This window comes from Leptonychotes weddellii, chromosome 5, assembly GCF_054177405.1.
Source record: "Leptonychotes weddellii isolate Sample4059 chromosome 5, ASM5417740v2, whole genome shotgun sequence".
In the NCBI taxonomy this organism is placed as follows: Eukaryota; Metazoa; Chordata; class Mammalia; order Carnivora; family Phocidae; genus Leptonychotes; species Leptonychotes weddellii.
Window position 1 is genome coordinate 71,947,811 of NC_138373.1, and position 21,909 is coordinate 71,969,719.

General features: G+C 48.6%; 1 protein-coding gene and 1 long non-coding RNA gene across 2 annotated transcripts in view; both read right to left on the reverse strand.

Moving 5' to 3' along the window:
- VWF (von Willebrand factor) overlaps positions 1–20,711 on the reverse strand; it is a gene marked incomplete at its 5' end in the record, with an annotated part of 116,797 nt that extends 96,086 nt beyond the window's left edge. The window contains 5 exons of the mRNA XM_081818923.1: positions 73–195; positions 1,816–2,032; positions 13,535–13,659; positions 19,843–20,051; positions 20,593–20,711. Coding sequence (XP_081675049.1) covers positions 73–195; positions 1,816–2,032; positions 13,535–13,659; positions 19,843–20,051; positions 20,593–20,711 — 793 coding nt within the window. The remainder of the gene's footprint in view (positions 1–72; positions 196–1,815; positions 2,033–13,534; positions 13,660–19,842; positions 20,052–20,592) is intronic.
- Positions 5,335–11,155, reverse strand: LOC145721711 (uncharacterized). The gene is made up of 2 exons (XR_014145562.1): positions 5,925–11,155; positions 5,335–5,710 (listed from the first exon to the last, which is right to left on the reverse strand). It is a non-coding gene; the product is annotated as an uncharacterized LOC145721711 (long non-coding RNA).
- Positions 20,712–21,909: the final 1,198 nt, after the last annotated feature.

A 21,909-nucleotide genomic window follows, 5' to 3' on the forward strand; every position in this document is an offset into this window, starting at 1 on the left:
TTCATCTGGCCTCCCCAAGCCAAGGGCACTGGCAAGGTCTGGGATTTGCGAATAAAGTGAGAAGTTTGTTACCAGGGCAGCTGCAGCCATCCACGCATTGCTCCTGACACACTTCTTGGACGTGCAGGCTCTGGCAAGTTCTGGTGCAAGGGGACATGCACTCCTTGTACTCCATGCCTGCCGGGCATGCCGGTCCTGAAACGGAAAACCCAGCAGTCTCCCCGGAGCACCCCAGAGAGCACCTCCTAAGCCACGCCGTCCTCAGAGCCCCTGCGCTCTCTTGTCTGCTCCCCTCTGTCTTCAGGGCCCCAGGGGCCAGCTCCACCCCAGTGGCACCCCAATGGTCCACGCGCCCTCCAAGACCACCCTGCCAACCACGCTTCCCCTGAAGGGACATCTTCCATCTTGTAGAGCCTGGCTAAGACTCAGCAGAGTCACCTGGGACCACCACCCCTGCCCCTTGGTCATCTGTTTCTCCATGAACAGCTTGGTATTTTTTTTGTTCCCCTATGCTCTGTCCCTTTCACCTAAAACCCTCTGGAGGTAATATCAAACTCCTCTAGGTTAAAAATAAATGTCCTTCTGGGGCCAAGCAAGGGGTAAGTGGCTTCCTCCATCACATCCCTCCTTTGAGGGCTCCTCTTCCTCATGAAACTGGCCCCAGTCAAAGGCCCCACCCAGCACAGGGTACACACCATTCACACCCACTTTCCCCACATGGGTGACTTGCTCCCTATTTATTTTCCACTGTGTTGCAGGACTGTCTTCAGGGCCTTATCACCTAAGCATCTGTCCTCCCCCACTGGACCCAGCTCCTCCTGGGCAAGGACTGGCTCCCCTCCTTTGTCTCTCAACCCTGTGGCCGACTGATGCTTAGAGCAGCTGAAGAACCGGAACATACCAATGACCTTTCCTGGGCTTCGAAACACCAAACAATTGCTCCGAACCCCTTCTCCTCCAAGAGGCATCTCCCCCCCCCAACCCTATCTTCAAAGACCTAAAATAACAGCTACTCCACCTGACAGCGGAGAAACCAGCTGCTAATAGCCACCTTCTCACGCCCCCACAGCAGAGATAAAAGCTCTAATTTATAAGCGGGGGAAAAAAAACACACACTGAAAAACATGTGTGTGTTGTAAATATTTGGCCGGCTGTTCTGCCTCCATCAGCCAGGATGGCCTGTGTAATTATGGCACTGTCCATCTGCATGGCTTTTGGTCCATGGTGGAAAGTCTGGGGAGAGAGGAGGCTTCTTTCAAGGGAACCACAGAAGTTCCTACTTAATTATGATAATTTGGGGATGGTGACAATGACAGTGAGCAGGGACCCAGTGAGACAGGGAGATCCAAACCACGGGCGTCACGAGGTGAGGAGGAGGGAAAGGGGAGCCCTGGGCTGGGAGGAGAGAAGGCTGGGTTCATAAAAGAGAAGGGCTTATGGAGAGCCTGCCAAGCTCTGCAAGATCACAGTCTGGACAACTCCCTGCTCCTCGTCAACAGGCAGGCGGCGAAGTCGTGAGCCGAAATCAGGACAGGTGGGATTCCCGTCAGAGGCAGGGAATGTTCTCCCAATCCAGGGAATAGATTTCCTGAGGGAGACCCGGGGCACTGAGGGAGGCATGGCCTAGGACGGAGGCAAGGGGACAGGTGCCGGACGGCCTTCCCAGCTGCAGCCTTTAAGGGAAGGGACGCCCCCTGCGGGCCAGGCCTCTGTGATCAGGTGGCCCAGGAGCATGACACAGCCCGAGGGCTTCCCTAGTGACACCCCAGGACGGGGTCACTCATCCCCAGCCGGGAGCGTGGGCCGCAGACTTACGGCAGGTGCTGTGGTCAGTCCAGCGGTACAAGACCATCCCCTGCTGGGCACAGGCCCGGGCGTACTCCAGGAGGACCTCGCAAGGGCACCTCAGCCCCCGGGCACATGTGCACAGAGCCCTTTCGCACAGGGCCACAAAAGGCTCAGGGTCCACCAGAGGGTGGCAGCGGGCAAACACCGAGGCACTCTTCAGAAGCCGGCACTGCTCCCATGGGTCCTGCGGGAACGAGACATCACACGGTGAGGACAGGAGCCGTGTGGCCCAGGCTCTGCGGGGCACTGGCTTCTGTCTTCCTGGACGTGGCTCTGTGAAGATCCCGCCCTGCCTGGAAAACCGGGAACACTCCCTCACACCGGGCACGGAGTAGGTGCTGATCAACAGTTCCCAAATTGAGCAGTCTTATCAATCCAGAGGATTCTCGGAAATGTCCCCCAGATCCTCTGCCAGGCAAATGCAGTCCTTGGATTTACCACCTTGTTGATACCCTCAACCTAACAACACAGGGCGGGGTTGAAATTGTTGCTTAGTACTCTCGAAACACAGTAGTACAAACACTCCTACGTATTGTCTTCGTAAACATCTCTGCATTCTGTGTTCTAATGATTCTAACTGCCCTTTTTTTTTTTTTTCAGTTTAAAATCTCTGAAGTTGATGGGGCGCCTGAGTGGCTCAGTGGGTTAAGTGTTTGACTCTTGGTTTCGGCTCAGGTCATGATCTCAGGGTTGTGAGATGGAGCCCTGCATTGGGCTCCCACGGAGTCTGCTTATCTCTCTCCCTCCCCCTCTACTCTGCCCCACCCCCTTTCTGTCTCTCAAATAAGTAAATAAATAAAATCTTAAAATCTCTGAAGTTGGGAGTCACAGCTTTGGAAGCCATTCCCCGTGATCTCCTTATTTGCAGCAAATGAAAGTTTTCTTTATGTGACAAAATAAAATAAATAAAATAAAATAAAATAAAATCTCTGGAGTTGGGGTGCATCTTCCAATCCATCTAGGAAGCAGGGCAGAATGTCACAGCTGCCCCAGGTCACAGCAGGCTGGGTGCTGGGGTGTGGGGTGCAACTCCGAAGGAGGCCCAGGGCCCAGCTGGGTGCAAGCAGGTGGGCGTGGCTGGTTCCCTGCACCTGTTAGAGAGGCCGCCGCAGGGGTTGCTCGGCTGCAGACATGAGGGCAAGGACAACGAGCCAGCTGAGCCACTGCTGAGCGTGGCTGCTCCCTGCATGACCCCACCTGTCTGGCTTACCTGCCTTCAGGTGGGAGACTCTACAACCACTGCAGGGCTGAAGCTCAGCCCTGCCACTCCCGGGCGGGAGGGACTGAGCCAAATGCCCTCACCTCGCTGGAGAAGGGCGTCCTTGAGTAACACAGGAATAATCCCAACAGGTGCTGCCTTGCTGGCGGTGCCTGGCCCTGAGCCAGCGATCAGTGAATGAAGACCACTGTAGTGGGTCCCAGGACCACTGAGGTCTTGGGTGATGACCCGCATCCTGCCATGTGCCATCCCGGGCATTTCACACAGGGGAAACTGAGGTCTCTGCAGACCGTGCCGGGAAGAGTCCTGCCCTGGACTTGTTATGGCTTCACAGCTCCGGATCTGAGTTTCGCCTCTTGCACCTGCTAGCCGTGTGACCTTGGGCTATTTCTTAACCCCTGCTCCTCTGTCAACTGGGGATAATAACGACAGTTCCTATGTGATGCGATGGTAGGGGAGATTGAATGAAATCAGGCAGGTAAAGGTTTCACCGCAAAAATGATGACTCCATATCATCATTGTGGATCTCCCAGCCACCAGAGAGGTCCCTTCCACCCTCGCTCCTCCCAGGAGGCTTGTCCTCCAGAATGCTGGGCAGCTTAGCAGCAGGACAGACGACATCTTTGTCCCTTTCCCCCTGTCTGCATCTGGGGGAGACTGGGCTACACCAGGATGAATGGTTGCCATGACAACATGATCGCTTTACTAGTATCTCGGAGACTCTTTCGAGTGAGGGGATGGAGGAAGGACCCTCTCTTCTTTGCCACAGGCAGGTCTGAGACTCTCCTGAGACTCAGGAGAGGAGGCCAGGGCCTGCGTCCAGTTCTTTCCATTCTGCTACACTGCCCAACCCATGAGACAGGTCCCTCGGAGAGAGATGTTCCTGGGCTCTGAAAGGGCAGCCAAGGGTGCCCGGGGAGGGCCAGAGGCTCGGGCTCTTGCTGGCCGTTCTCCTCACCCACAATTTCGAACCAGAGAAAAACCGAAAAAGGCGGCTCCACGAGTTTTTTCTAGTGCTTCTGCCGTCACCCCACTGGGCTGTGGGACAGCGCCTGGAGCAGACACTATAGCGCGGGACAGTCCCGCAGGGACCAGGCACCTGGGCTTCCCACCAGCATGGCACAGTGTCAACCAGAGGAAAGAAGAGACTCAGGAGTCCAGCGTCCCCTCCCACTTTGAGAGCGACGTGAGGCAGAGTCCAGCCTGGCCCATCTCCAGCTGGCCCAAATCTGTCTGTTCCCTGCTCAGAGGAAAAGTGGGACCCGTCCTCCAGCACATTTCCTGGGGGGTCCCTTGAGATATTAAATGGTTTACAGAAAGCTGTAGCAAGAAGGGTGTTTTCTGATTACTCACCTGCAGGATGGGAGTGGATTTCTGCAGAAACAGCCACCTCCCTTCTTAGAACAATGCCTCTGGCCTCTCCATGCGCATCTGAAAATCTGGCTAGGATATCTTTCTCAACAGAGACAAAAGGAAAAGTCTGTCTTCCCATCTTGCCCTCCGGTCTTCCTCTGGTCAGCTCTGGCCTGAACTCGGCCCATGAGGGTGACCACAGTCTGAGGGTCCCACTGCAGTGTGGTGGCACGTCTAGCTTGCCACCTCTGCCTCCCAGCCTTCCCCGCTCCACCACAGGTAGCCTGGTCAGGCCAGGCCAGGTCCCGAGACAGAAATAAGTCCAGGATGGAGCCAACACTGTGTCCTGTCAGACCCTGGAGAGAGACATCGGCAGGTAGGAGGTGACCAAACCTTTACTCAACAAGCACTGGTCATGTGGCCTCTAGATCTCTAGTGTGTGCCCAAGTCAGTACATAAGGCAAATCTGACTGCATCCCACCCCAGCTTAAAGGGCAAAGTTCTAGCTCCTTAGAAAGGCAGCAAGGCCAGGTCTTCCAGGATCTTACCCTGGCTACTCTCCAGCTCATCCCCCTCCGGCTCCCAATCTCACACATCACCAATGTCCCCTGAACAAATAAAGTGGTTTCAGACACCACCTTGGCACCCACTCCCACAAACGGGCCCTTCATAAGCCTGCAACACCTTGCTAGAACACAAACCTCCTCAGAGAAAGGCCAGATAAACAGGCTTGCAGATTTGGAAACTGAGGCATGGAGAGAAAAGCATTTACTAGATCAGCGGTTCACAAAGTGTGGTTGGTCCAGGAACCCCCTACAGACTCCCAAGATCCTTGCAGAGCTTCATAAGATCAAAACTACTGTTATAATCATACTAAGATGTTATCTGGCCTTTGGGCTCTTGCTCTTTCATGAGTGCACAGTGGAATTTTCCAGAAGCTCGATGATAGGTGATCGCACCACAGACTGACTACAGATGCTGACATGGGAATCCAGCTGATTTCTCTTAAGCCAGATAATAAAGAGATTTGCAAAACTGTGAAACAATGCCATTCTCCTCTCTAGACATTTTTCTGTTTGGCACTTATAGTGGCCTTTATTAAAAAGATGTCATCTTGTTAAATATAATATGTTTATTATTTTTTAAATGAGTATGTTGTAAATTTCTCCGTTTTATTTTCTAATATAATACATATCAATAGATAATCCAAATCCATAATCAACAGATAATCCATAGAAAATCTCTTTCATGTCTTCTATTATTCTTAAGAATGTCAGGGGGTCGGGGCGCCTGGGTGGCTCAGTTGGTTAAGCGACTGCCTTCGGCTCAGGTCATGACCCTGGAGTCCCAGGATCGAGTCCCGCATCGGGCTCCCTGCTCGGCAGGGAGTCTGCTTCTCCCTCTGACCCTCCTCCCTCTCGTGCTCTCTGTCTCTCATTCTCTCTGTCTCAAATAAATAAATAAAATCTTTAAAAAAAAAAAGAATGTCAGGGGGTCATCAGACCACACAGTTTACAAACTGTGGTAGCGAGCAGGGCTCAAAGCCTGACTGCATCCTACAGGCCCGTCACCTGTCACCAAACCACAATTTACGTGGTTTTCCTCCATGCCCCCGGCCCTCCCCACCTGTTTCCTCACACCAGGTTAGACAAAGGGATTACAGAAGACAGAGCATGGGTTTTAGAAGCAAGGCTGCACTACAGTCCCAACCCCATCACTTCCAAAGTGTGTGTCTGTGGGAAAATGACCTCGCCTGTCTGTGCCTCTGTTTCCTCCCCTATAAAGAAGGCAGAGTGGAGACTGAAAGTTGCCTAGGATCTGTTCCTCCCTTCTTTCTTAGTCATAGCACCTTCAATTTTCAATCTTTCAATGATTCCATCTCTTCGCCTCCCCGGCAGCTGGGAGTAGGCATAACTAAGCTTTGTCCAGTAGGACGTAAGCAGAAGGGTCATGGACTACGTTCCAGACAATGTCCTCAAAAGGAGAGGGTGCTTCTTTCTTAGCCCCTTGTCTCCCCACCAATGGAATGTGGCTGTGATGCCTGAGGAGTGAGCCGCCATCTTGGACCATGAAGTGGAAACTCCATGCCAACAGCAACAGGGAAACGAGACCGAAGGACCCCAGATCCCAGCACCAAGGCATCCCGCGCTGGCCCTGCATATCCACCTGAGCTTCTTTACAACGAGAGAGAAACAAACTTCTCTGTTACTTTGGGTGTCTGGTCACTCACAGTGGGACCTATTCCTAACTGACACAGATAGCAATACCTACGGAAGCCGGTTGCTGCAAAATAAGACTGGACAACTTTACATGAGAAAGGCAATCAAGGGCCTATCACTATTGCCATTGGCCTACTGTCAATAGCAGCCACACAGCTCGAAAATGGCTTCTCCGCAGCTCTCTGCTGAGCCATTCTGGCTGAGACACAAGCAACAGTCAGCTCATCTGCACGCTCCCAGTGTGTGTCCCTGGCTCCAGTGCCCGGCATCAGCTACTTCTATCTTCCTTCATCTCTTGTCTGCAGTGCCAGAGGCTGGCGGGAGTGATCCAGCCCCAGCTCCATCAGCCCATGACTTCACCCTGCCCGGGTGGGTATGCAGACCCAACTGCAGCCCAACTTAATCACATTTGCAGTTCATTGAAGAAGTCCAGGCCTCTTCCCTGGAGATGCCAAGCCCCGTCCGAGGGAGCAGGAGAGAAAAGCAGCACATCTCCCCAGCGGCAGATAGCCGGGGAGGAGATCTAAAGCTTAGCTATTGTGTTTGTTCGCAAACAGCTGACCAAGGAGAAGGGAGGGGGCATTCCTAGGACTGAAGTGAACAAAGGAAGGCGAAGCTAATATATAAAGTGCAAGATTGTTCACCCAGGCCCTGATCTTTCCAGCCCTGGGGTGGGTGCCCGGCAGCTGCCCCTGGAGGAGGTATGGAGGCGCCTGGCGCCTGAACAGGTCCAGAATAGTGGGTTCAAGAATTCACCCCCGTGGCAGGGCATAGTTTCTCATTGGTCAGCTAGCAAGGATGGATGGGGGAGGGTTGCTGATTCTATTTATATCTTCTGGCTACCCTGGGACTCCCACCCACATTCCAAGATCTGGCTCACAAAGCCCCCATGAAACTGGTCAATAGATTTCCACCAAATGGATGGGTTTTTTTTGTTTTGTTTTGTTTGAGGTTTTTTGTGTATGTGAAGTTGGACATTCCTCCCTCTGAGATGATTGGGTTACACCCCTCATAAGAAGTAGGGGAACTGGATATGTCACAGAAGTCCCCATATCCCAAAGGACCCTCCTTACCCTCTGCCCTGGTCTCCTGGGAGGTATGTGAGCAATTGTCAGGGACCAGGGCAGGGCTCAGTGGGCTCGGAGGACACAGGCCAAGCACCATCCCCAGGTTCGCAGTTTGGGGTCTGTCCAAGCCCTGGGATAGAACCATTCCACTCATCCTGCTCCCAGTAAGGAAAGATCATCGGCTCTGTGCCAAGAGCTGATTCCCTGAGCCGCCATACCTTCACCATTCTTTTGGCAATTTGTCACCTACTGACCCAAGATGGCATTTATGTTGTTCTCTTTCATAGTTGTTCAGTTTCCCGTATGTGTTTTGTCCCTTGAACAAGATTGCAGAACCAGTCTGTGTAGTTTACTATCACCCAAGCCCCACAAAATACTTCAATAAATATATACACATGGGTACCATCAGATTCTTATTCATTCTTGTCCTCATCAGGGGAAAGAAAAGGAAAAGAAAGCCACTTAGGGAACATTTTGTTAAAGGATTTTGAGATCGTTATGTTAGGAAGCCATTTGAACTGAAAGCTTGAGGACTAGGACCTTATCTGACCCTCCTCAAGGATTTGTCAGATAAATACTGCTTGACTGGGGGGAAGTCTCTGAAACCCTGTGGCAGCCCCTGATCTCTGCTATAAAGCTAGACCCCAAAAGCACACTGGTCAAGGTCACCCCCATCCCACCACAAGCACACGGGCTCACTGCCACTCTGACTTATGATAGGCCTAATATTCCTGACATCGATGAAAAGAATTTCTTCTGCTCCAGACACCTGCCTGAGGTTGCTACTGCTCCTACTCAATGACTGACCACTGGAAGGCCAAGTGATAAATGGTGTACTCGGTCTTCTCAAGAAAGACTGGTCATCTTGAGGACCAACTCTGGGGAGGTATACGGAGAGAACTCTTGGGGCTGGGGGCCTGAAAGTGTCCTCACATTCAGAAGGCAGCAGCAAAAGCAGGAAATGGCCTTCCCAGTCTGGGAGAGGTGATCCTGGAGGAGGATGGCTGCAGCAACGTTTCCCAGTGGAAGCGAGGTCAAGGTCACAGCCATTTAGTATAGTTCTGCAGGGCATCCAGTGCATGGTGGCAACATGCTGGGGGGTTATTGTTCACACTGTAGACACCACACAGGTACACGTACATTCTATGCACACTTCTAATGCTTATTATGGCAATTTCCCAACAGGCAGTGGTAAAGTGCTTTGAGGAAGGGGCACCTTTTTCTAATTAGTAAGAATATTGGGTGGACTAGCTGCAGCTTCCTGTTGTAGTGAGGACTGAGGACAAAGACAGGATCCCTTCATAAGGTTCAGCCCTTGCTGACAGTACCCAGACTAACAGAATGTGAATTAAAAAAAAAAAAAAAAAAAAAGGCAACCTAAGAATCTTTCTAAAATGTTCATTATACAGTAGAGTTACCTGCAAATTAACATCAATTATCTGAGCATTTAGAGCTTGGGGCTTTTTATTACTAGGTCTGCACCCTGAGCTCCAGACTCCAGCAGCCCTGCCCTCTGTTTCAAAAGCTAAAAAATACTGGAAATTTGCATGCAATCAAACAAGCCATTATTCAGTCCCAGTAGAGAGGCTCCAGGGTTTTGTTGGCATAACAAGGAAACATTCATCCCCTAGGTATAAGTAATATGACCTGGCTCAGAATTAGCTGACTCCTTGCTACAGTGTGGAAAGAAGGAGAGCGCCAGAGAAGCGGGGAGAATAGATTCTGGCGGCTCTCAAGAAAAGTTCTTTGGTCAATGTAGCCTTCCCCGGAACACTCTGCCACTGCAAATGGTCCTTAGAGCCACAATGGCAAGAGCTTGTATGTAATGCCCATTTACCAGACCTGACTTCTGAACCCAGGGGCCCAGGGGATGAACGAAGCAGGCAGAGAACAATTCCAAAGCCAGCACTAATCACCTCCCAGGAGATGAGTCATTGCGCTTCCCAGCCAGTGAGGGTGCCCCGATCTTGGGTGAACACAACCTGATTGGCTGAGACCAAGCCAGGTCTGTCTTCTCAGTAAACAACCTCATACTAGTGCTGAGCTTAAAGAAGCTTGTGCCTGGGGAGGTCTGGCGTGTTTGGGGGCCTCAGCCCAGCACTAAGAACTTGGTAACCAATTTCTCAGGCTGCTCCCAGGACACTGGTTAGTAAGGACTTCAACGCACCCAAGAGACAAAGTGAGTAGCAAGCCTGCAGCTGGAGCCTTCAAAAAGCACCCCTGGAGAAAAACAAGGCTTCTCTTGGATTCTTCCTCCCTCCCTCCCCTTTGTCCCCAGGAGACAGAGTGTCCTATCTGCTTCCTCAACTCCGCCTAGTATCAGGTTCTTCATTTGAAAATCATTTTCACCTCCCACCTCTTATGGATAGGTGAGAGTATCCCTTTGTACTCCAAGGGTAGGGGAATATTTGTCCAGCTTACTTGGCACTGGCCCATGTTTGCAAAATACAGTGACACAAAGTCCATGCCCTCGAAAAGCCAATTCAGTACTTATATGGCCTGCAACCCCACCTCACCACTGAGGCACCCCTGCCTTAACCCCACCCCTGCCTAGAGAACACTGAAGGGCAGGAGCGGGGGAACCGCCTGCTAGCCACAAAACAGTAAGTCAGGAAATAAAAGACAGAAATGATCAAAATCTCTCTTCCTGCCCCTCACTGCACATGATTCCTGGAGGGCACTCCATCTAAAATTCACTGGGGTTACCAAGCAGCTCTAGAAGAAAATTTGGCTTCTGTCACTTACCCTGCCCCTCAGCATGAATGTGTTTAGACACCTTCTCTCCTTCTAACCTCATGCTGTGCTCAGCTCCCCAAAAGGAACTGAGTTATAATTGGGAGGAGGGGAGGAAAAGAGAAAGGAAAGAATTTTGGAGCTTATGCTTAAAGCGAGCGCTGTGTGTGTTTGGCCTCTTCCCATTCTCATGGTATGGCCACTGCAGCCTCGAGAAAAGACAGCGGGAGGACACCAGGGGTCAATAAATAATAATAATAATATTAATAATAACAAGAACAGCTCATACAATTGAGCCCCACTGCCCTAAACACTCCATACATATTCTCTCTTATCCTTGCATTGGCCCTGTGGGTTGCTCTTCCTATGCCCATTTTACACATGTAGAAACTGAGGCTCGGACAAGGCAAGTGTCTCCCCCAGAGTTACAAAGCCAGGAAGTGGCCTGACCCCCAGCCCATATCCTTAGCATAATGCTGAGACCCACAGAGGAGAAAAAATCAAGGGGCTACCAAGGGCATGCACCAGATATTTCAAAAGTTTTCCTGGAAAGAAGAGTAAACTACCCTCTTCCACACAACAACACCCTCCTCCCGGGTGTTAGAACTTGGTTGGCCTTAGTTGGTTGCCAGTACTGGGCTACGTTCCAGGTGACACAGATGTTTATGGACAAGCCGGAAACCTAGCACCACTGAAACCTTGGAAACCCAAGAAAAGGAGGCATTTGGAATGTGCTTGTTTAGAAATTGGAAATTGTGTTTACAATCTAGGCAGCTGGACTAAATATCAAGCTAGAGTATTTTCCTGTGCCTGACAAAGTCCTTGGTTCTGATGGAACAATCTGGAAGAGACTCACTGCATGAATAACCAGCTAGCAATGAAGGTCTCTCATGCTAAGGTAGGGGACTGTGTGTGTGTGTGTGTGTGTCTTTTGCTTCTGGGGTAGGGGATGGCTGGAATTTCCCTACTCCTGTGCAGAGTTGGGTAAATCGGACTTCTGCAAGCTGCTGACGGGTGATCGATACCGTGAAGGTAGTCCCAATCCCCAGACACATAGCACCACGGACTCCGCATTTATCCACCCAATGAATGTTTACTGAGACTTACTGGAACCTGTCTTTCTAGCCCAATCCACAGAAACCTGCAGAGAGTTCTAGAGCTGAAAGGAACCATAAGAATCCTGGAAGCCATCTCCTGAGGGAAAACCCAAGGACCACAGGCAGAGATAATGAGCAGCCTGAGGCAATGAGGCCAAACAGCAGCCAAGGGGGAGGCAGAGATGGGGAACTCTGACTCTGCAGCTTCTTAGCTGGCGACTCTGCGCAGGTACTTAGCCTCCCGTGGCTTCGGTTTCCTCACAGCTCTGGAGAACTAGAAAGGCCCACCGTGGCCTGCCGAATCCTGTCAGGGCGGTGGGCCCGGGGATAAGCAGGGGCTGTCCTTTTGCTGTGGGCTGGAACAGGGCGGCTGCTCCCTGGGTGGGGGCTGGGGAACAGCATTCTACAGGGGCTGTCCCGTGCAGCGCAGATGCCCTTCAAAGCCAAGGACGCATACCCTCACGGCTAGCAGTGCTAGCTGCTGAGGGCTCACAGCTGCGTCCCTGCATGCGTTGCCCTCAGTCCAAGAGACTATCCCGCCTCCCTGCCCAAAGGAAGCCTACATCCGATGACCAGCTGGTCAGTTCAGGCTTGCCTGGGGGCCCCCCAGCTTTCAGAGCTCCCTGAATGATCAGCTGAGACCTCAGTTTTGAGTACATGGCGGTTCACCCTCCCCACCGCCCAGCACTGCCTCTCTCAGTCCCTCTCTCTCACGCTGCTCCTGACAGGTCCCCAGTCACTCCCGGCATGGGGGACCTGACTTACACCACCTCCAAGAAACCCTGTCCCCCAGACAGTGAGTGTGTGCGCACAGCCTCAGTAGGACCATCCCTGTGCTGACAAGGGCCCAGCTTCACCCCGGAGCCATGCTGCTTCTCCTCTCTCAGCCCCGGCAGCCGGACCCCAAGGGGGAGAGGGTTCATCCATCAAGGGAGGTCCTTCCCCTTCAGAAGCATCACCTTCCCAACACCCCACCCACCGTGGCACAAGTCCACCCCTGGAGAAGTTAGAGGCAGAGTGCAGTCTTGCCCACTCTCTCCCACCAGACCCCCTCCTCTCCAAGGGGGCGGTTCTGGTAGTGGGGTCATAAGGAGCAACTCTGAAGGGGAAGAAGCTGCTAATGAGCTACCATATGGTTAGAAATAGGGGTTGTGCGGAAAGGGAGGGGAGGTGCCACCATCGGTACTGAGTCCCAGGACAGAGGCACACAGATGATAAGGAGGCCATGGGACCACAGAGGCAGTGACTGGATTGATGCAGCCACAAGCCACGGAATGCCACAGCTACCAGAACCTGGAAAAGGAAAGATTTGCCCCCCAGAGGCTCCCAGGGGAGAGCGGCCCTAGTGGCACCATGATCTTGGCCCAGGAAAACTAAATTCAGACTTCTGGCTCCCAGAACATGAGAGAATACGTTTCCGTTGCTGTAAGCCACTAATTTTCTGACTAATTTGACACCACAGCCTCAGGAAAATATTATCATGCCCAGGTTGGACACCTCAGGCCCACCCCTCCCTCCTCTTCCCTCAGCTTCCCTGACGATAAAGTAACCCCCTTCCTGCTGATGTGCCAGTAAGACTATGGTGCCTTGCCCTCCTAGTTGTACTTTACAATAACCACTTGTTGAACACCTAAAAAGGAATAGGTTCCTGTTGCAGAATTTCAGACAGGTGGCAGGTGATAATGGAGATATTTGGGGACAAGAGAGGGCATTAGAGTGCAAAACAGAAAAGTCTAGTCACTCACTCTACCAACTCATTAGACCCATTTTCAGAGTTCCAGGTCCAGAACAGTGTTAGATTCGAGCTAACCAGACTCCGGCCACAGTTGGTTTTTAGGAGAAAATGGTTGCCCGTGGGAACCCTTCTTTGAAGAGCCAGAGGGACCCACAGAGGTAGGCTCACTGTACACCTCGATGGAGGACCTGAGGCCTCAGATGACTTTCTGCCTCTCACTCCCAGGAGTCCCACTCCCCTCAGACCACCCCAGAGGTACCCACCTGCTGCATTTCCTCAGAGGAGACATTGCATGGGCTGCTGGGAGGGGACACCCGTTTGCACCGTTGTTCCCTGCTGCTCAGGGCCCAGGAGTTGGCGAATTCGTAGGGGTCCGAGGTCAAGGTCCCTGTGGAGAAGGTTTCAGGAACGAAGTCACAGTTAAGCCTGACCCAGGACTTCTGAGTGAAAAGTCTAGGTCTGTCATCACCCAAATCAACCTTCTGTTAGATGGGTACACAAGCGCCTGGGCTGGGGACTACCTTTTGTGCAGCACTCAGTGGAATACCACAGGGCACAAGCCCCAGGGCTTAGCCAGTGTGTGGTGAGGGGTGGCTGGATGGATGCACACAGTGAGGAAGACGATGAGGAGCATGCCCATCCACGCTGTCTCCATGTCCTTGCGTGCTTTTCCCCTCTGTGCAGAATATTCTCCACCCCCAGTACCTTGACTGTCTCCTCACATTCTTTGAGATGCAGCTCCAGAGCCACTTCCTCCAGGAAGCTCTTCTGAACGAGTTCTGCTCCCAGCCCCCTGTCCCAGCCTGTGTTCCCTCAGCACCCCCGCCATCCTTCCATCAAAACTCCCATCGCCCTTTGTGTTAGTATTCTTTTTGTTTATATTCATACTCTGTCTGACCATGAGCTCCCTAATTCAGGGGACAGGCTGTGTCTCTTATCTCTGGCTTCTTATCTGGCGCTTTGTAAACACTCAAAATATTTTTGCAGATTGAAGGGAAGAATGTGACATGGAACCTGAGCCCCCAGTCACTGCATCCCCTGGGCTTTCACAGCGTTGGGGCCTTAGTGCTATACCGATCATGCCACCATCAGCTCCCACAACAGAGGGAGGGCCTATGGGCTTCCATGGCAAAGGAATACCACTTCTGAGTCTTCACTGCAAAGGGACTAATGGAGCATTGAGGCAAACAGTCCTTTTGCATAACCAGGTCCGGAAGAGTGAAGCATGTTTCAAGGCCAAATAATGTACTTGAGAATAGAAAAGAAACTGTCCTTGGGGAAAGAAAGGCAGGACCTTGAAAGTATTGTCAGTTGGCATGTGGCATGTGGTGAGCAGGGAAAATGCCCCCCCTCAAAGATTCACTTCCTAATTCCTGGAACCTATGAATATTCTCTTTTAGGGCAAAAGATGTGATGAAGGTTTTAAGGATCTTGAGAGGAAGAGCGTATCTTGGATCACCTAAGTGGGCCTTAGAGGCAGTGGGAGGAGAGACAGAGACACACACAGAGACAGGGATGTGGCCACAAGTCAAGGATTACTCCCAGTAGTTGGAAGAGGCAAGGAACAGGTTCTTGCCTAGGGCCTCCGGAGGGAGTGCAGGCCTACGAACACCTTGATTTTAGACTTTGGGCCTCCTGACCTTGTGAGAGAATAAACTGCTGTTGTTTTAATCCATGGGAGAAGTCAAAGGGAATTTAAATTTTTGGAGTTTCTACTGTGTGCCAGGCATTATGATAAGTGCCCCCTGGGTTCTTAGTTACCATGTCACACAGGCTTGTTCACTTTCTAACATACCACAAGAACTCCAAAAACTTCAGATAATACCATCTTTGTATGGAGGCTATAAAACAAATAAAATTATTGTTATAAAGAAGAAATTGAAACCTAATACAAGGACAAGACAATAAGAAAAAACAATAGAGTTGAAGAAGAACCAAATTTACCTTCTAAAGTTACAAATATAGTCATGGAAATAGAAAGAAAACCCAACTGATGGGTTAGACATTATCTGGAAATTAGAGTTGAGGGAATTAGTGAACCAGAAGAGAGCTCTAAGTAGTGATGTGCTGATGAGCCATCTGTCTGGGGAAAAGCAAAGTCCTAATTTTTAGGATTTGCTGATTTCCATGCTGCAGATACTCCCACCATGGCCAATTTCAAACTACAAACATGACAACTGGATGCAGACTTGGAAAAGACCCACACAATCAGTTCTCACCAGCCAGCATGACTGCACTACCCAAAAAGCAACAAAGAGGAATAGAGAGATAGAAAAATGAAAGTAAGGTAATGAGGGGGGAAAAAAAGGATGGAATAAAAATATCCAATATATGTCTAAAAGATGGAGAGAAAATGACTGAAATTTTTCTAAATCTGATGGAAGATAGGAGTCCTCAGTTTCAGGAATCACAGTCTCAAGCAAGATAATAAAAATAAAACTGGGGCGCCTGGGTGGCTCAGTCAGTTGAGCATCTGCCTTTGGCTCAGTTAATGATCCCAAGGTCCTCTGATGGAGCCCCACAGTGGGCTCCCTGCTCAGCAGGGAGTCTGCTTCTCCCTCCTCCTCCTCTCCCCCTCGACTTGTGCTCTCTCTCTCTCTTCTCTCAGATACATAAATAAAATCTTTTTTAAAAAAGATAATAAAAATAAAACCCACATCTAGACACAACATAGTAAAATTTCAGAATGCCAAGAACAAAGAGATGACTTGTATACAAAGATAAATGATATGATCTGCAATGAAATAACAGTTGGACTGACAATCTACTTCTCAAGAGCACCAATGGAACGACACCTTCAAAGTACTATGAGAAATAACTGATGTCCTAGAATTCTATACCTAGCTTAAGTATCATGTAAGAATGAGGGGCAGTTCGTTCCAGTTATCACTATCAGACCCTGAATGAAGGAAGTACTGAGGGATGTTTTTTAGAAAAATAGCAATTGGACCTAGAAGATAAGAATAAAATACAAGGAGAAATTATGAGCAAAGAACCTGTTACACATGAAGATATATCTAAAGAAGCACTGACTGTGTAAAGCTATAATAATAATGCCAAATTTAGTGGTATTCAAACAAGGTGGAGGGCTCAGTGAGGTAGTGAGGAAAGAAGTAACATTTTTAAAAGCAGTAATAGTAGAAAGCACAAAATAAGATGATTAATAGAAAATGAAATACATCAACAACACAACTGAATATAAAATGAATGAAAAGAGGCAAAACTTCCCAGTAAGAAGACAGGAGAGATTAGGTTACATTAAAATAACAAGAATGAAGGGCGCCTGGGTGGCTTAGTCGGTTAAGTGTCTGTCTTCAGCTCAGGTCATGATCCCAGGGTCCTGGGATCGAGCCCTGCATCAGGCTCCTTGCTCGGGGGAGTCTGCTTCTTCTTCTCACTCTCCCTCTGTGCTCTCTCTCTCTGTCTCAAATAAATAAATAAAATCTTTAAAAAAAATAAAAAAGAATTGCCACATGATCCAGCAATTCCAACTGTGGATATCTACCCAAAAGAACTGAAGGCAGGGTCTTCAAAAAATATTTGCACACCATTATTCACTCTAGCAAAACATGAAAACAACCCAAGTGTCCTCAAGGCATGAACAGATAAGCAAAACGTGGTAGATACATACAATGTACATTCAGGCTTAAAAATGAAGGAAATTCTGAGCTAAAGGGGATGAAGAGGTATGAACTTCCAGTCACAAAATAAATAAGTCACAGAGGTGAAAAGTACAGCATGGACAGAGTATAGCTAGTAAGATTGTAAAACGTGGTTTGGTGACAGATGGTGATTACACTTATCTTGATGAGCACTGAGTAATGTATGGAAGTGTTGAATCACTATGTTATCCACCTGAAACCAATATAACACTGGATGTTGATTATACGGCGATAAAAAAGTGACTTTCTTCCTAAGGGTTTATTGTTAATAATAGCAATACTGCTTCAGAATATCCCACTTACATGTACAGGGTAAATATGTAATCTTGTACTTTCCAAGCAAATTTGTGAGTGTATTACCACTTCCTTCATGGCTCTTTGTGACTGGCACATCTGTGTTTCTGAAACAAACGGGCCGTAAGCACTTTTGTTAAATTGTTGACAAATAATCCTTCTATGTTGTTGTTCTCAAACCTGTTCTCTAGATGCTGAAATATGTTACCAAACAAGGTGCAAATTTAAAACAATGCCTGTGTTGAAATAAATGATTTAAATACAAAAAAAAGAAGTTCTGACATATGCCACAACACATGGATGAATTGTAAAGACATTGTGCTAAGCGAAATAAGCCAGTCACAAAAAGACAAATACTGTATGATTCCATTTACATGAGGTACTTGGAGTAGTCAGAATCACAGAGACAGAAAGTAGACTGGTGGTGGCCAGCGGCTGGGGAAGAGGAGGGAAGAACAGGAAGTTATTGCTTAGTGGGTATAGAGTTTCAGTTCTGCAAGAGAAAAAGAGTTCCAGAGACAGACACTGTGACTGGTTGCATCATAATGTGAAATGTACTTAATGCCACTGAAGTGTGCACTGAAAAATGAGTAAGACAGTAAATGTCATTTTATGTGTGTTTACCACAATTTTTTAAATGGAGGAGAAAAAAACCCTATATGTGAATTTTTTGTGGGGGGAGGGGCAGAGGGAGAAGGAGAGAGAGAATCTTAAGCAGTCCCCACGCCAGCACGGAGCTTGATCTCACGACCCTGAGATCATGACCTGAGCTGAAATCAAGAGTTGGATGCCTAACCGACTAAGCCACGCAGGTGCCCCTGCATGAATGTTTATAGCAGCTTTATCCATAATTGCCAAAGACTAGACACGACAAAATGTCCTTTCTTGGGTGCATGGATAAGCACATTGTGGTAGTACCCTTCAACAACAAACAGGAACAATCTCTTGATACATGCAACAACACAGATGGATCCCTAGTGGATGACGTTAAGTGAAAGAAGCTGGACATGGAAGGCAAAATACTCCAAGTGCAGTATGATTACAGTTACATGAATTTTGGAAAAATCAAAACTATAGGAACAGAAAAAAGGTCAGTGGCTACCAGGGCTAGGGGCTCAGGGAGAGCTCACCTACAAAGGAGCACAAGAATTCTGGATGGAGGACACTGTTCCATAGTTTGTGGTAGTTACATGGCTCTCCACTTTCGTGAAAGCTCTTAGACCTGGAACGGTGGCCTTAACTGTATGTAAATTATACCTCGATAAATCTGACTTTTAAAAATAATAATAATAAAATCCAGCTATGTGCTTCTTTCATGCAATACATCTGAAATAAAACCACACAGACTGGTTGAAAGTATGAAAAAATATATGTCAAGCAAATACTAACCTAAAAAAAGGTGGTGCCTATATATTAATGTCAGAGTTTAAGGCATAAGGTATTGTTAAAAATGACAAGTCATTACATAAAAGGAACAGTTCACTAGATTAAATATTTCTAAAATCTAATTGTAAAGGCTCAAAATATATAAAGGAAACTTGATAGAATTACACGAAGAAATTGACATATTCTTCACCACTGTAGAAAAATTTAATACAACTCTCTTAGTAATGGGTAGTTGAAGAAGACAAAAAGTAGTAAATATATAGAATATTTGCATAACACAATTAACAAACTTAATTCAACAAGTATATATAGAATCCTGCATCAATCAGAGAATACACTCTCTTGGAGCATACCTAGAATTGCAAAAAAGATCATGTAGGAGGCCACAAACAAATCTCCTCAAATTTCTAAATTAGAAATCAATTTAGTTACCAAAGATAACTTTAGAAATTCTAAACATCTGGAAATTTTGAACACACTCTACAGGTTAAGAAAGAATTCAATGGCAATTAGAAAATCCATAGAACTAAATGAAAATGAAAATATCAAATTGGTGTGGCTAAGATGGCATTTAGAGGAAAATGTATAGCCTTAAATGTACATATAGGATGATACAAAGCGAGAAATCAGTGCTGGAGAAGACAAATACAAATGATCTTACTATTTTCCAACATATACAGTGAAATGAAGGGAATGGTCAGCCGTTTCTTTAGATGTTTACCCCTTAATCATAGGGTAGTTGGGTCATAAGGAAGAAGAAGAACTTAGGTACAAATGTTCAGCTTTTGTAAGGGAGCATCACTCATTAAATGTTTATGTAATTGAAGTTATCAAAAGAAGATTAAAGATGAGGAGTGGTTTCCGCATTGTCCATGTTACCTTCTGTTGCTCACAAACACACACCTAGACTGGCCTTTTTGGACAGTGGACCACCCTTTATAGACTTCCTCCATGAAGTTCTATTGAACTCATTCCGGAGGGTCTGTTCAAACCATCCAGCATCTACCAACCATCTATCCTGTGTAACCTGCTGTGGGCAGTTCCAAGTTGAACCAACCAACCTCCAAAGTGTGGTTTGGGGGGAGGTCTAGGCAGTGGGGTGGAATGCTCAGAGTTAAGGTTGGCAGGATAAACATGACATGCCTGGGGGCATATTACTGAAGGTTTGTAAGCGGGGAAACGACAAGCATGACCACAACTCCAGGGAAATGGTATCAAGAGACGCTTACCTTCTTGTGTCCTGAAGTCATCCTCGGCAAAGATGTTATAGTCGCCACAGAGCCCACAGGTCTTGTTGAAGTATCTGTCTGACAGCAGGACTTGAAAGTTGCCACTGCCGTCAATTCTGGCCACAAAGCCGTAGGCCTCACTGGACAGCTTGTAGGATCCAGCCTCGGTCTCCAGGTACAGCCCGTTGGAGGCATAGGGCATAGAGATGCTGGAGGGACAAGGATGAGCTCTGGAAGCCTGCTTCTCATGCGTTTCCTGGGTGTCCCTCCCACCTTTCAACCCCAAAGCCATGCTCCAGCGTTGGGACCTTGGTGCAAAGTCGCTGAGGGCCTAGACCGGGAGTCGGGACACGGGGCTCCCCCCGCCAAGCCCTGCCACTCGCCTTCCCTGGGCACATTTACTTCCTCTCTCGGGGGCCCAGCTCCCTCAGCTGAAAAAACAAGGGGTTGCAAGAGGGATCCCTAGGGTCCTTTTTTTTTTTTTTTTAAGATTTTATTTATTTATTAGATAAGGAGAGTGCAGAGTGAGACAGAGAGAGAGCACAAGCAGGGGGAGCGGCAGAGGGAGAGGGAGAAGCAGGCTCCCCACTAAGCAGGGAGCCCGATACAGGGCTCGATCCCAAGACCCCAGGATCATGACCTGAGCCGAAGGCAGACACTTAAGCAACTGAGACACCCAGGCGAACTCCCTACCCCGCGTCCTATCTTTTTTAACTCGGATATTCCAGACATTCCAGGCTTCTGACTTACTTTTGGGTCCCCTGCAGCGCAGTACCATTGACAAACAAATGGATGCCAAAAAATTCTCCGAGATACACGGAGAGGCTCACTCTCTTGCCATTTTGGAAGCCCCCTGAAAGAGAAAAGAGTCAGTGTCAGTGATTATTACCAAGACAGAACATTTATTTCTAATCATCTTATGTACATCACGAATCTCATCTCCGTGGAAAACTCCCCCCACCCCAAGGACTTAAATGGGCAATAAAAATCTTCCGAAAAATATCATTTACTCACTCATTTTTCCATTCATCTAAAAATATTTATTGAAGCCTTCTGGATACATAGCCCACTAACAGTCTCTTCTATTTCTCAAAAGAAAACTATAAAAGCATGACCCCTTCTTCTGGGAGCTTACAATCTTTTTTTTGTTTTTAAGATTTTATCCGTCTATTTGACAGAGAGAGAGAAAAGGAGTGCACAAGCCCGGGGAGCGGCAGGCAGAGGGAGAAGCAGACTCCCCGCTGAGCTGGGAGCCCGATGAGGGGCTCTATCCCAGGACCCTGGGATCATGACCTGAGCCAAAGGCAGACACTTAACTGACTGAGCCACCCAGGCACCCCTGGGAGCTTACACTCTAAGTAAGATACGCAGGCAACAATTGACCATACTGTAAGGCGGCACATAAAAGAACCATTGTGAGTTATCTGTAATAGGTACCCTAGGATAGAGTTCTGTAAAATGTTCTCTTAGGACAGCCCAAACCAGAATCCCTGGGCTCTTTGTTTAAAATGGAGATTCCTGGGGTGCCTGGGCGGCTCAGTCTGTTAAGCATCTGCCTTCAGCTCAGGTCATGATCCCGGGGTCCTGGGAGTCCCGGGATCGAGCCCCACATGGGGCTCCTTGCTTGGCAGGGAGCCTGCTTCTCCCTCTGCCTGCTGCTTCCCCTGCTTGTGCTTTCTCTCTTTCTCTTTCTCTCTCTCTCTCTGACAAATAAATAAATAATCTTTTTTAAAAAAAATAAAATAAAATGGAGAGTCATGAGTTCTGTTTCAGGTTACTGAATTTGATGCTCTGGGAGGCCTTTAGAGATCCTGCTGGCAAAGTGCCTCACCCCACGTGAGAAACTCAGGAAGGAGGCAATAAATGATCAATATTGCCATGAGAGATCTGTGAATAGGCGAACACATGAGAAAATCACCTCTGAACAAGGGTTCAGTTGTGAGGGGCAAACACAGAGGCCAGGGTGGGGGCAGTGACCTGAAAGCAGGAAAACAAGCAGGAGCCCCAGTTGCTGCAGCACCATGGAGACTAATCCCATCCTCTCCAAAGATTCTGACTGGCCACGGG